Genomic DNA, 15,075 nt, shown 5'->3' on the forward strand with positions numbered 1-15,075 from the left:
AGAGACAGTGAGAGAGGGAACACAGCAGGGGGAGTGGGAGAGGGAGAAGGAGGCTTCCAGGTGAGCAGGGAGCCCGATATGGGGCTAGATCCCAGGACCCTGTGATCATGACCTGAGCTGAAGGCAGACGCTTAACAACTAAGCCACCCAGGCGCCCGCCATTTATAGTTTTTATTTTAAAATTAATGCACCTACATGTTACAGTATTTTAAATTAGATGTTTTCATTTTACACAGACATCAACACACACACACGGTGGGGGGGGCAGTTAGAGAAGACAAATTTTGTAAGAAGGATACATTCAACATTCCCAGAATAATTTCTACTCTTTTGTCATAAGCATTCATCAAATAGCTGTTATAGCTGATATATCTTTACTTGACCATACATGATTACAAAAAATTAAATCATGTTCTCCCAAAAAGCTTACTAGAAGTAAAATCAGTCATGGGTTCTATTAGCAAATAATCATCTAAATTATCTACATAGATGTCATAACATAGAAGTTAATATATTTTAGGCAATTCTTCAGTATGACAGTTTCATAGCTAAGACAGCTAATATATCTTTAGAGAAAATACTTCTACACCACTGTCAATAAACATAAACAACAATGCTGTTATTTAAAACTCTTTAAAAGCTTTGGTTTGTAAATGTTGAAAATAGAGATAACCTACAACTCAGCAATTGCACTATTAGGTATTTACCCAAAAGATACAAATGTAGTGATCCAAAGGGGCAACTGCACCCCAATATTTATAGCAGCAATGTCCACTGTAGGCAAACTATGGAAAGAGCCCAGATGTCCATCGACAGATGAATGGATAAAGAAGATATGTGTGTGTGTGTTTGTATGTATGTATGTGTGTGTATACACACACACACACATATATATGTGTGATGGAATATTACTCAGTCATCAAAAAAAATAAAATTTTGCCCTCTGCAACAACGTGGATGGAATTAGAGGGTATTATGCTAAACGAAATAAGTCAATCAGAGAAAGACAATTATATGGTATCACTGATATGTGGAATTTAAGAAACAAAACTGAGGATCATAGGGGAAAGGAGGGAAAAATAAAACAAGAAGAAATCTGAGAGGGAGACAAACCATAAGAGACTCTTAATCATAGGAAACAAACTGAGGGTTGCTGGAGGGGAGGCAGGGTGGGGACATGGGGTAACTGGGTGATGGACACTAAGGAGGGCACATGATATAATCAGCACTGGATGTTATGTAAGTGATGAACCACTATAACTGATAAGAACAGATACTAGATCTTAGCCAAAAGGCTGAGAAGTGATAAAAAATTGGTTTATTTTAAAATGAAATTCAAAACATGAACAAAGATAGTAAACAAATATGTTCATCAAAGACAAATATTTTTTAAAAACAAAATGGGGGAAAACAGGGGGAGGGGGAGGGCAACTAAATATCCTACAAGAAAAAAACCCAGTAAATTGGGGGTGTGTTTTATGTCTGTTCTGGGTTATAATGCAGGTGTTGTAAATTATTCATAAAGCATTTAATGCATGGTAAAATGCCAGTGATGTAACTTTAAATGAAAGAAGCAAAACTAAATTGTGCATATAATAATGAGCTATATAAATACACACACACAAAGATGAGAAAAATATACCAAAAATTTAAACTGGTCATTTCTGGGTGGTAGGACTGTGCTTTATTTTCTTCTTTTTACATCTCTAAATGTTGCATATTTCCACTATTATTATTATTGAAGGGGGGGGGAAGAGAAGGCAAAACTGCAAACTCAAAATCCTCTGGTAAAAACTTATGCCCCAATTAAACTGATAAGATTCTGCCTTACTTCTGATTCCAAAGTACTGGATTATGTTAACAACGATAAGCCTCTTTAAGTATTAATGTTTGCAACCATACAAGCCAAAAGAATTATTCCAATAACTATATAGCTGTAAATTTCTACTTTAATGTTTCTAGTTATGTTTAATCTCCTCTATTTCTAGTACTATCACATCAAAATATATGAGCACTTCATCTATGCATTAGATTAGGTTATCATATGGAAAATCTCCATACCAAATTTTAATTTGTATCATAAAAATAAGCATGTGTAAATAACAATTTAGCTGTAAGAAATGACACAAATAGGGCAGCATGCAATGTTCACATAACATATTCCATGGCAACTGAAAAACAGAAAATACTCTTGAGAGAAATTGAAGACCTAAATAAATGGGCAGATACACCATATTAATGGACTGGAAAATGCAATACTTTATATGTCAATTGTCCCCATATTGAACTAAGTATTCACAATGTAACTAAGTATTCACTAAGTAATTATAACCTATACCTGATTCTAAAATTTAGATGGAAAAGCAAATGAACTAGAACAGCCAAAAATAATCTGGTAAAAGACCTTGTGGTAAACCACCTGCCTTCAAGACTCACTATAAAGCTAAGTAATCAAAACAATTTAGTAATGGCAAAAGAACTGAGAATTACATCAATGTAACAGAATGGGCAGTCCAGAAATAGACTCATTTTTATATTGTCAAATGATTTTCAACAAGGATGTCAAAGTAGGTAAGGAGGAAAGGAAAGGTTTTGTTTTGTTTTTCTAGCTTTACTGAGATACAGTGGACAAATTAAAAAAAGTACAAAGCATTTTTTAACAAATGATGTTGGAACAGATATAAATATTGGGGGCAGGGGAGCCTTGACTTCATCACCACACCATAAACAAAAATTAATTCAAAATGGATCACAGACTGAAATGTAAAGGCAAAAATTATAAAGCTCTTAGGAGAAAACGTAAGAAGATACCTTTTGCAAATTTAGTGTAGGCAAAGATTTATTAGGACAGAAAACACTAAACCGTAAAAGTAAAAACAGTCTGATGAAATCCAATATAAAAACTTCTGCTCTTTGAAAGGCACCATTAAAAAAACAAACAGGCAAGCTACAGACTAAGAGAAAATATTCACAAATATATTTGATAAAGGACTTGTATTGAGAATATATGAAGACTTGCTACAAATAAATAATAAAAAAGGTAAACCAATGTTTAAAATGGGCAAAAGACTTTTAGTCACTTCCCAAAGGGCTAATATGAACCTGGAAAATTGCTCAACATTACTAGCAATCAGGAAAATGCAAATTAAAACTACAATGAGATACCACTACATATGCATTACAGTGGCAAGTACTGTTGCTGAATATATAAAGTGATACAACTTTGGGTAAGTTTGCCAGTTTCTTAAAAAAATAAAAATACACCTACCCTGTATCACCCAGCATGTCCTCACAGGTATTTATCCAAGAGAAATAAAAACATATATCCATGAAGAGACTTGTACACAAATGTCATAGCAGCTTTGTGAGCCAGAAATGGAAGCAGCCCAAATATCTATCAACAGGTGAATGGATAAACAAGTAACAATATGGAGCAATCTAAAAATCATTATTCTGCCTGAAAATAAGCCAGATTACAGGGAGAGGGAGAGATACTGGGGGGAGGGGGGAGAACACTGAATGATTCCATATATAAAATTCTAGTTGATACAATCAACTAATACAAAGTTATAGAAAAGGCAAAATTTACCTGTGGGTTGCAGTTGCTTCTGGGGAGAAGTAGAGAGTGGGGAAAGGTAAAGGGTAGAGTCCTGGGAAATGTTCTATAGGTCACTAGAAATATCAGGAAAAAAATGCTCACTATGGACATGGAAAAGTTATGTCTATCAAAACTAGTGAATGACTAAATTAAATGTTTAATGGTTACCTTTAATTCACCTTGAATAATTCCCAAAAGCATACTGCAAAATCCAAATTTAAGCTTCTGAAAAAAGCCAGAATTTCAATTGTGGTGAAGAATAAATTTTATTTAGGTTTCACTTTGCTGAAATTTATCTATTTTTCTTCCACAAATACCACGTTCCAATTAGTAAGAGAATGAGAATGTCTTGCCCCGAATGCTTTATTTTTAAGATGGCTTCATATAAGAATATTATACATTATGAAATGGAACTTAATCTGAAAGACTCATTGACAATAGTAATTCAGTAAAATTGTACAGTGGTTTCCAAAATGGAGGTGATTGTACCCCAGGAGGTATGAGTGATGATCTATAGAATGTAGGAACATATTAGTAGTTGTTTTTATATTTAATCTGTATTGTAATATACATATGTATTTTAAGTATAACATCAGGTAATAGAATATATAGGTTTCCTTAACACACAAAATGACACTGGTATCTTCTCTATGGTCACCTGTCAATCACACATCACATAAAGTAATCAAAGTATTCTGGTAGTAAGCAATTCTAAGTATTCTGAGGAGACAGTGTCATAGTATTTGCTAGGTTCTTTTTCAATAATGAAATAAAGAACCCATGTTTTTTGGAAGCTGCTACAAAAGACAGGTGTTCCAGAGAAGATACAGTTTCAACAGTAAATGTTTTCCTTATTAGAAACAATATTTTATGGGGGTGCCTGGGTGGCTCAGTCAGTTGTGCGTTGGAATCTTGATTTTGACTCAGGTCATGATCTCAGGGTAGTGAGATCAAGCCCCATGTTGGGCTCCATGCTGGGTCTGGAGCCTGCTTGAGATTCTCTCTCTCCCTCTGCACCCCCCACCTCCCTCTCTAAAAAAACCCAAAAAACAAAAGACAATATTTTATGGAAAAAGTACATTATATAATCCTTCATGAAGCAGCTATTTTGACCTCAACAAAACAAAGTTGGGGTGGGGAAGTAAGGTTTAATTTCAAAAGCAACCCTACTGAAGCAAAAGAGAAGCTGAAGAAGACTGCCAAGTGTTACAATATTTTATTGATGTAGTTGAGGAGTGACCAGAGCATTTTGTACCAAACAGGTTTATTGGTTGTTTCATGGCAATTTAAAAAGAGGTGTCAAAAAGTTAAGCATTTATCTTTTACAAAAAGAAGAGTCTAAATTTCCTGACTTTCTGTGGTGACTATTAGTAGTACGCTATCTAGCCATCGTTTTTAAAAACCTGGGTGGCTCAGTCCTTAAGCGTCTGCCTTTGGCTCAGGTCATGATCCCAGGGTCTTGGGATTGAGCCCCGCACCGGGCTCCCTGCTCAGCGGGAGGCCTACTTCTTCCTCTCCCACTCCCCCTGCTTGTGTTCCCTCTCTCACTGTGTCTCTCTCTGTCAAATAAATAAAATCTTTAAAAAACAAAAAACAAACAAAAACAAAAAATTGGTTAATCTGTACCTGAAATATAAATGAGGCATTTTAAAACTTGGTAAGAAAATAACTGTATTCCAAAAGAAAACAATGTGTGTCATCTTGAAATTACTACACTTGATACTCTAAAAACAGAGAAACCATTTTCTAACTCTTTAAATGCTTTCCAGACACAGCTGTCTATGGATTTTAAACACATTTATTAAAAATCTATAAATCAGGGGTGCCTGGGTGGCTCAGTCGGTTAAGTGGCTGCCTTGGGCTCAGGTCATGATCCCAGCGTCCTGGGATTGAGCCCCACATCACATCGGGTTCCCTGCTCAGCAGGGAGCCTGCTTCTCCCTCTCCTCCTGCTTGTGCTCTCTCTCTCTCAAATAAATAAAATCTGAAAAAAATACATATATATATATATATATATGAAATACATAAATATATATATTATATATATAAATGCAAATCCTCACATTGGTTTGCACAGGAAAAGCAAACCTTACTAGCCAAATCTGCAAAATTGATGGATGGAAATTAAACAATGAGTGTTTCCATTAACAAAGCATAGCCAAATATGTACTTACTCTTTTCGGGTGTATGTCCCTATGTGAGCTGTCTTTTAGTTAAGACAAACATTAAAACCAAGTACCAAATTAAACAGATTTAAGATCCAGACTTTGGAATTTCTGTATTTCCAATTAGTAAACCCAAGATTTTTCTTTCAAACATAATGCAGCATATTTATTGCTCCTGCTTTAAAAAATGTTTATTTATTTTAAAAATTTAGAATAAACAAAAAGGTTTTTGAGCCATTACTAACATGTATAAAGTACTTTATTCACAGATAAGGGGATCATTGATACCCTTTACTAGTCTCTAAAGTCATTTGTTAAAATATAAAATAAGCCAAATAAGTCAAGAAAGAATTATTCTTTATAAATAAAATTAACATTAATAGATTTCAGTGAATGCTTTCAGGAGATGTAATACCAACTGTAAATAATTCTTCAAATAATAGTTTTCATTAAAACCTTTTTACTGAATTTCTATTCTATTTAAGGGACTGAGAGGTATTTCAGATGAAGAAACGTCCAATACTCCAAAATTCAGGGGGGATTTAAGACAGTATGCAATTATCTACAACACAAGGCAAATCAAGTAAGGTCTAGAGAAATGAAGAAGAAAGCAATTAATTCTGCTTGGTGTCTAACAGCTTCACAAAGGAGGTGTATAATGCTGGGTCTCAAAGGGTAAGTGGGATTTTGACTGGAAAAATTAGGGAGAACAAAGCATGACTGAGAACCATGGATAGAGGCATGTCCAAGTTGGGATACCTAAATAATATACTGTATTTTCAAGTTGCATTATTAGTTTTGCTGTCCTGACTAAGCTAACCCTTTTCTTCACATACCAAACTTAGCAAGATCCTTTTAAAGGTGTTTTCCAAAAAAGCATCTAATTCTTAAGTATGGTCACAAAACTGATTTATTGCAATTTTATAATATTTGGGCCTACTTAATATGTTTACAGTTCTAACTTTATCCAGATTCACCATTCTTCACCAGGGGGCTTAAATTCTAAGTGTCACATAATAACAAGACATCAATTACGAACCTCCCAACCTCGCTTTTCTTCTCATGTAAAAGGATGGCTTACTTGTCCCTTCTTTTCCAAACCTAATCTCTTCACTTGTTTTTAAATCCCAATACCTTGTTCTTCTTGGATTCTGCTCCCTTGATTACATTCTCTACTGATTCCTTCTATCCCACACTTAAACTGGCATCCTCTCTGTTTTGGAGGGGAGAAAACCTAGCTGTTTGACTTCTCCATTACATCTAGCTCTGTCTAAAGCAGAGCAACAATATGTTTTAATATATATTAATATTTATTAATAGCAAAATATATACTGTTTTAAAAGCCAATTTGTAAATCAAGAGTCATATATTTTAAGACATCTGCCCTAACATGTGGTAAACTGTATCTTAAAGTAACAGCAATAAGAGCATGGGATGAAGTTTTAGATTATGTTATCTGGGGGTTTTCTAATATTTCCCAACAAAACTTTCCCAGATGAAATCTTCACACAGCATCTCAAATACGTAAAATTGACAAAAGTGCTGCTAATACTTTTCTATGTTCAAATATATTAGTGTATTACCAACTCAAAGAGACAAATTAAGAAGTATGTCAGTTACAGTCTTATAACAATCTAAGCAACCCATTTATTACTATGAAGCTTTGTTTTGATTTCACCTAGATAAGTGGTTCCAAGTAGCTAGTAGCTTTTGTAGTCTCAGGATATGCTTCAATTAAATTTATTCAAAGATTTTTTAAAATAAGAATTTTTTTTCTTTCAAAATTGGTCTTGAACGTGTTATGGTTTTCAATGTGTGTGTGTGTTTTAACCATGCAACAATATCTTTATTAGTATTTTGAACAGCTGTTGAAAAATTCAGTGATTCAGCTATTACTGAAACTGGTAATTTCTAAGCTTAAATTGGGGCAAATGGCTAGAGTGCAAAGTAATGCCATCATTGGGCACTATGAATTCAAGACTAAAGAATTATCAGCCACCCCTGAGATGGAGAACCAGGTGCAGAGTTGACCCTTTCTGGATGTTGTAATCAGAAAAGTGAGGCCATCTTCCAGCTGCTTGCCTGCAAAGATGAGCCTCTGCTGGTCAGAGGGGACTGCCTTCTTTATCTTGGATCTTAGCCTTCACATTCTTGATGGTGTCACTGGGTTCCACCTCTAGAGTGATAGCCTTGCCGGTCAGTCTTCACAAAGATCTGCATACCACCCCTCAGATGCAGGACCAGGTGCAGGGTTGACTCTTTCTGGATACTGAAATCAGAAAGAGTGCGGCAGCCATCTTCCAGCTGTTTGCCTCCAAAGATGAGCCTTTGCTGTTGTGTGTGGCAGAGGGTAATGCCCTCCCTATCCTGGATCTTGGCCTTCACATTTTCGATGGTGTCACTAGGCTCCATCTCCAGGGCGATGGTCTTGCCAGTCAAGATCTTCATGAAGATTTGCATTTTAACCTGCTAGCGAATGCAAGGACACTGAATCCCATCATGTGGAGTCACTTCCACACCAACACAGATACCCGTCAATGCCAAATGCTTCTGAACTAAAATTTTTTATATATGTACAAGAGGGTGCCAAGACCATTCACTGGAGAAAGAACAGTCCTTTCAGCAAATGGTGCTGATTAACTGAATATGCACATGTGAAAGGATGAAGCTGGACCCTTACCTAACATCATACATAATATTAACTCAAAATGGGTTAAAGACCTAAATATAAGAGATTAAACTATGAAACTCTAGAAAAAAACATAGGGGAAAAGCTTCATGACACTGGATTTGGCAATGATTTCTTGGACATGGCACCAAAAGCATAAGCAGCAAAAGAAAAAATATAGTGGACTTCATTAAAATGAAAAATTTCTGTACATCAAAAGATACCATCAACAGAATAAAAGGGCAACCCATGGAAATGGGAGACAATATTTATATATCATGGATCTGATATGAACTTAATATCCAGAACATATAAGGAATTCCTACAACTCAACAACAACAAAAACAAACAACCTAATTTTAAAAATGGGGAAAGGACTTGGATAGACACTCTACCAAAACAACAACAACAAAATCAAATGGTCAATAGGCACTTGAAAAAAATGCTCAATATCACTAATCATTAGAAAACTGCAAATCAAAACCACAATGAGATGCCACTTTACACTCATTAGGATGGCTACTATAAAACAAAACAAAATAAAACCCAGAAAATAAAGGTGTTCCTGAAGATGTGGAGAAACTGGAACCCTTGTGCATTGCTACTGGAGTGTTAAACGCTGCATCTGCTGTGGAAAACAGTACGGCAGTTCCTCAGAAATCAAACAGAATTACCGTATGATCCAGCAATTCCACTTCGGGGTATATACCCAAAAGAACTGAACGCAGGGACTCAAACAGGTATATGTAGGACAATGTTCAGAGCAGCAATTATTTGTAATAGCCAAAAGGTGGAAACAGCAAACATCTACAGATAAACAAATTGTGGTTTATACACACAATAAAATATTATTCAGCCTTAAAAAAGGAATGAAATTCTGATTCATGCTACAACGTGGATGAACTTTGAAGACACTATGCTAAGTGAAATAAGCCAAATCCAAAGAACAAATATTGCACGATTCCACTTATATGAAGTCTAGAACAGTCAAATTCATAAAAACAGGAAGTAGAAAAGTGATTACCAGGGGCTAGAGGGGGAGGCGGTACAGAATTATTTAATGAGTAATTTCAGTTTGGAATGATGAAAAAGTTCTGAAGATAGTGATGATGGTTGCACAACTTTGTGAATGTACTTAATACCACTGAAATGTGCACTTAAAAATGATTAAAATGGTAAATTTCATGTTGTATATTTTACAATAAAAGAAGTGTGTGTGCTATTTATTTTATTATGGTGGCAGCATAAAAATGTACGTAAGAATACAAGCTTAAGAATTATGCTGCCTGGCTTCAAACCCAACTATGTCACTTTACAGCTCTGTAGTCTGTGCCTGTCTGCTCAGACAGTAACACAACCTACTTCATAGAATTATGGCAAGAATTAAATAAATTTTACATGTAAAGCATTTAAAACAAGGCATGTCATTTAGTAGTCACAATACCTTTTCAATGAGATTTAAGTGAAACTTCTACAGAACCTTGAAGCTCCTCCTCAAAATTCCAGAGTTCAGTAAAACACACACTGAAAACCAGTGATCTAATCCAAATTTCTCATTTTACAGGTAAAGGAATTGGGAATCCAAGATAAGAGATTTGCCTGAGGTCACATATCTTGTTTTGCTAATATCAATTTTCCTAAGAGTTTGGGATTAACAATACTAATGCTGACACTGAACTACTTCAGAACCGAGGCAAAGCCACGAGATTCTATAGAATCTATGAATAGTGTGAAATCATACACCACGCTAATCTTTATTTTTTTGTTAATTTTTTTTTTTTTTTAGAGAGGGGAGAGGGAAAGAGAGAATCTTAAGCAGGCTCCATGCCCAGCGTGGAGCCCGATCTCATGACCCTACGGTCATGACTTGAACAGAAATCAAGAGTCCAACACTTAACTGAGCCACCCAGGTGCACCCCACCATGCTAATCTAGAAAATACAGTAATTATGAAAACCAAAGGACAGAAAAACCAAAAGTCATTCTAATTATCCTCAAAGACATGGTTAAAAACACCTCTTCGGAGAATAATGTGTTAAAATATTAGTGAAAACAAATTATATCAGAGTTTTAAATTAAACCAGAGTTTGAGGCACACTACACCACTTCTTTTGGCCAGTTACTTACTATATAATCTTAATGAGACCTCTGAATCTGAAAAATCAGCTGCTTTTTCCTACCAAATAGAGCTAATATTCATCATGAGGAGACATCTACAAATAATTATTAAATTCAAACAGAAGAGAGCAACAGTCCAAATAACACAAAATGTCTAACCCAAAGAAATCATGTATTAAAGCTTTGTAGACATTTTGGTACTTACTTGAATAGGGCTAGATCTGGTTTCTGGGAAATTCACAACACAAAAAGCAAAATAACAGAGACAATCTTTGAAGGTCAGGCTCAACAAGAGCTAAAAAGCTTTTGAGTATCTCTATTTTGCCCTTCCTCCATTGGTCTTACTCCTCAACTGGGCTCTCAAAGGATAGTACCACCTCTGCTTGGAATGTCCTCCCCATCTACATCAGTTGAAATCCTACCCCTTCTTCTTCTTCTTTTTAATCCTACCCATTCTTAAAGGTTCCACTTAAATCCCTCAGCTTCTGTGCTCCCAATCTAGAATTAATCTCTCCTCTTTGCTCGCCTATTTTGTAACTTTACTCCAACATTTTAAATATGTAACGTCTTCCCTCACCTTACCCCCAGGAAAATCCCAAGAGCAGTAGGCTAGGGAAGAAAGGAAACAACATTTGCTAACACCTCAGAACCTTGAAAGGTGCTAGGCATTTTGCATACATTATCTCATTTAATCTGTTTTGACAACCAACCGGAGAGGTAAACAGGTGGTGTTATTCCCATTTTACGGACAGAAAAGTACTGTTGCGAGTTAATAGCTTAGCCGTCACACTGCTAGCCAATTCCAGGGTTTATGGAGCCTCTGGTTTGCCTGGCTTCAAAAAAGAGCTCTTTCCACCACTCCGTGCTGCAGGTCTTGTGCACTTTGTGTCCCCCACTCTAACAGACAGTAGGTATTCCAAAAAGATTCGCCTAATTTAATATTCCTATGAGATCACTACCACCCTTTTAATAACCCGTTCACGCCCTATCCCTAGCCCGTTACCTTTACGGTTCCCATACAGCAGATTTTACAGACACACAGGCAGCTCTCCACATCTCCGAGAGAAACGCTGCAGACACATCAACCCTTATTGGGACGTGAAGAGAAGAATCTTTCAATTCTCCCAGATTTCCCCAACCGCTCTTCCCACAGAATATGAGACCCCCCCCCCACGCGACATTTGATGCGACGCTTATACCCTTCCAACAAGCTCTTATTTCATACTAAGCAACGTCTTCGTGCTTACAAGCAGTTAAGGCTAATGCGGTTCCCAGTTCACACTGTGGGGACACCCTAAGACACTGTCTGAATAAGAAAACCACATCTTTCAGACTGTCTTAAAATGAAGGCATCCTGACACTATTACACGGCCTCCCTCTTCTCCTCATCCCCCCCTCCCCCCCCCCCCCCCCCCCGCCCCATGAATTGCAGTTTGGATTTCCGGCGGGAATGCACACAGACACAGCAAGATGAGAGGGGGCTCAAAAGCAAGGGAGCAATTACTTAGCCTGCTTAATTAGAAAGAAGACGCAGAAGGCGCCCCGCATTTCTAGATCTCTGCACTGAATTTATTTATGAAAGGTGGGGGGCACCGAAGCCCGAGGAATCCCAGACACCGAATCACTGCTTTCTGCGGCTAATCGGGGACAGTCCTTTCCTCCTCGCGGTCCCGGGCCACCAGCACCCGGTGCCGGGTCCAAGCCCAACCGCACCCTCCCCAGGCGGTCCTGTATCTCATTGTCTCCCTCCGTCGCTGCCCCCAGGGACGCAGGGGGGCAGCCCTGGCCCCACCGACCCCCACCTACCCGCCACCGCCTCGCTGGGCGTGGTCCAACGAGCCCGGCCCCGGCCCGGCAGCGACCCCGCCCCAGGCTCGGCCACCCGCCCGCACCGCGCCCGGATGGCGGGGCCGGGCGCCGGGAAAATGGTGGCGGGAGCCGCGGCAGCGCCTCACAGTCCGCGCCCGGCCGGCCTCTCCGCCCGCCTCGAGGGCGAGGCTGAGCACTCACCGCGGCAGCTGCTCGATCCTCCAGCGGCCCAGGGCTGAGCAGCCTCCGCTCCCGCTGCTCCCGCCGCCACCGCCTCCTCAGGCGCGGCGCTCCTTCCCCGGAGACGCCGTGAGCGCCCGCAGCTCCCGCGCCCCGCGCACCGTGACTGACTGACTGACTGACCGACCGGGCGGCGGCGGCGGCGGGGGCGGGGCGGGAGCGCGCAGCAGGCGGGGCGGCCGCAGCGCCCAGCGGTGGCCGATCCGAGTGCGGCCGCGTCCGGACGAGACGCAGAAGGCGGAGCTGAGGGCCCGGCGGTGGACTTGCGGACCGACTCGCGCCCGGCCGCTCGCTGCCCCCGCCCGCCGCCAACCACTCACTTCCGGCGCAGGCGGCCGCGCCCGCCCATCCCGGGCGTCCGCCCCCCGCCCGCGCCCCCCGCCCGCGCCCCCTTGCCCGCCCTGCTCTCACCCTGCCTTCAGGCGCCGGACCGCACCCAGACGGGGCTGTCCGCGGTGCTCCGCCTTTCCTCCGCGCGCGCCTGTAAACCGCCTCCAGGAACCAGTGAATCAGAGAATGAATGAGCGAGGAAGGAAAATCCCGGTGCTGTCCCACCCCCTGCTCGCCTTTCGTTGGACGCAGGCCCAGTGGCCTCTGTCCCAGGGCCGTGGGACTCACAGAAGCATCGAGCAGATCTGTCAAGGACCTGTATGCATGCACCTATATGTCATTCGTGTATTCAAAGACCCCAGCAACCCATCAGATGTCTTAGGCGCTTAAAGGACCATTGTCGTTGCAGTCTATGAGGCCTTTTTTTTTTTTTTTTTTTTTTAGGAAAACCCATTTTGGCCGACAACTCTCCGTATTTTCATGTACTATATTGAGAAGCTTTTAAAAATTGGACATTTCCATTATCTTTAATTACTTTTTACCTTAGAAATTTGCTTATTTTGCGTTCTTAATTTCTGTCACCCCCTTACTGAAATTGTTTAGGAATAAGGTTTTGGCATTTTTCTTGATCATCAAGCTCTAAATTCCTCAGATACAGCTTATTTTGATGTAGGCTTGACTTAGTCAGACTTCTAAGTTTTAATCTTAAGTTTTTATATCTTTATTTTGACCTCCTAAAGTTGATCAAAGGAAAAAAATAGAATTAAATCATTTTTGCCTGGCTCCATGCAAAGCAAGTTTATTGACAGCATTAAAACAACTGACCAGTCGGAAGTGTTACCTGGAATTAGTTGCAGTGAACATTCCTTTATCATGTCTTCCCGTTTGCTTAAGAGTATCTGCAACTTGAATTTTCACAGGTAAAGAATTGACTGTACATTTCTGACACCTGGGCTCCCTAAGAACCAGAGTGTTCATGTCCTGGTTTGGTTAGTTACATCCCTTTTTTCAGATATTCTTGAGGACTTTAAAATGGTTCCAGTCTTTTTGCACAATCTGTTCCAAACTGGTACACAATCCGTTTCAAACTGGTATTCAGAACCATAGGATACAGTTACTAGCGGCATTTCACTCTTGAGATATGTGTACTTTGGAAACATTAACTGCGGTTTTGCATTTAAGTTTTGTAGGTGCTTTAATATTCTTGTGTAGAATACTGTAATCTCATAAATGAAGATGGTGCTGCTGACCAGTTCCTTGCCTTGTGTTCCTTTCTTGTGGAATTCATCATTTGTTACCTCTAATTATAATTATTTCAGTAAGTTATGACCTTCCCTAATGAATGTAATACAACAGTTTACTTATTCTTATATCTTCCATAATACTAGCATGGTACCTTGCACAATAAATATTTTTAAATTAACAAATGCAAACATTCTGATAAGTGATAATTCATACATATCTGTATGATATGTATACATACATATCCCATTTCCTTCATGACCGAGTTTATTGAGATTATACACACCTGAGTGCCAGACCTGATAAATCTCTATTGTCATCAAATACTATTACCAGGCTGAGTGATACTATACAAGGAAGATACTCCTCTCTTTGAACTTCCTTTAAAAAATAGATTATTGAGCGCTTTTTAGATAGCGTTTAGTCAACTATCTTTCCTCCCAGGGCTTAGGTTGGTCAAGGCTAGTAAGAAAGAAAAACAAAACAAAACAAAAGTCACTTTCAGCCATTGAGGAAAGTAAGCAAGTTCTCATCATTTCCTTTAAACCATGAAACCTTTCGTTCATTCAACAAGGATTTATTGAGTTCTAACTAAGGCCTAGGAATACAAAGGCAAGAGAGACATGGCAAGGTGGTTCCTGCCCTCAAAATGTACATAGTCTAGTGGGTAAAGGATGCAAGGAAGTCACGATTGCAGGGTTCATTCCCAGCTCAGGAAAGCCCTCCGATGGAGGGGATTCTTTTTTTTTTTTTTTTAAGATTTTACGATTTTATTTATTTATTTGAGAGAGAGAGAGAGAGCAGGGGGAGGAGAGCAGAGGGATTGGGAGAAAGAGAATTCCAAGCAGACTACCTGCTGAGCGCGGAGCCTGATGTGGGGCTCCATTTCCCGAGATTGAGATCATG

At 39.3% G+C, this 15,075-nt stretch overlaps 1 protein-coding gene and 1 pseudogene across 7 annotated transcripts in view; both read right to left on the minus strand.

The window, feature by feature from the left end:
* RAPH1 (Ras association (RalGDS/AF-6) and pleckstrin homology domains 1) overlaps positions 1-13,109 on the minus strand; it is a 91,965-nt gene extending 78,856 nt beyond the window's left edge. The window contains exon 1 of one of the 7 annotated variants that reach the window (XM_078071217.1): positions 13,009-13,109. Coding sequence is in view for 4 of the 7 variants with exons in the window: in XM_078071219.1 (XP_077927345.1) it covers positions 11,552-11,566 (15 nt within the window). In the remaining 3 variants the exon portion in view is untranslated. Of the gene's footprint in view, positions 1-11,551; positions 11,648-12,354; positions 12,414-12,558; positions 12,732-13,008 lie in introns of those variants that run through there. The other 6 variants (XM_078071216.1, XM_078071218.1, XM_078071219.1 and 3 more) reach the window with 6 other exon arrangements.
* On the minus strand, positions 7,460-8,229 carry LOC118523999 (polyubiquitin-like; annotated as a pseudogene).
* Positions 13,110-15,075: the final 1,966 nt, after the last annotated feature.

Source organism: Halichoerus grypus, chromosome 4 (assembly GCF_964656455.1).
Source record: "Halichoerus grypus chromosome 4, mHalGry1.hap1.1, whole genome shotgun sequence".
NCBI lineage: Eukaryota > Metazoa > Chordata > Mammalia > Carnivora > Phocidae > Halichoerus > Halichoerus grypus.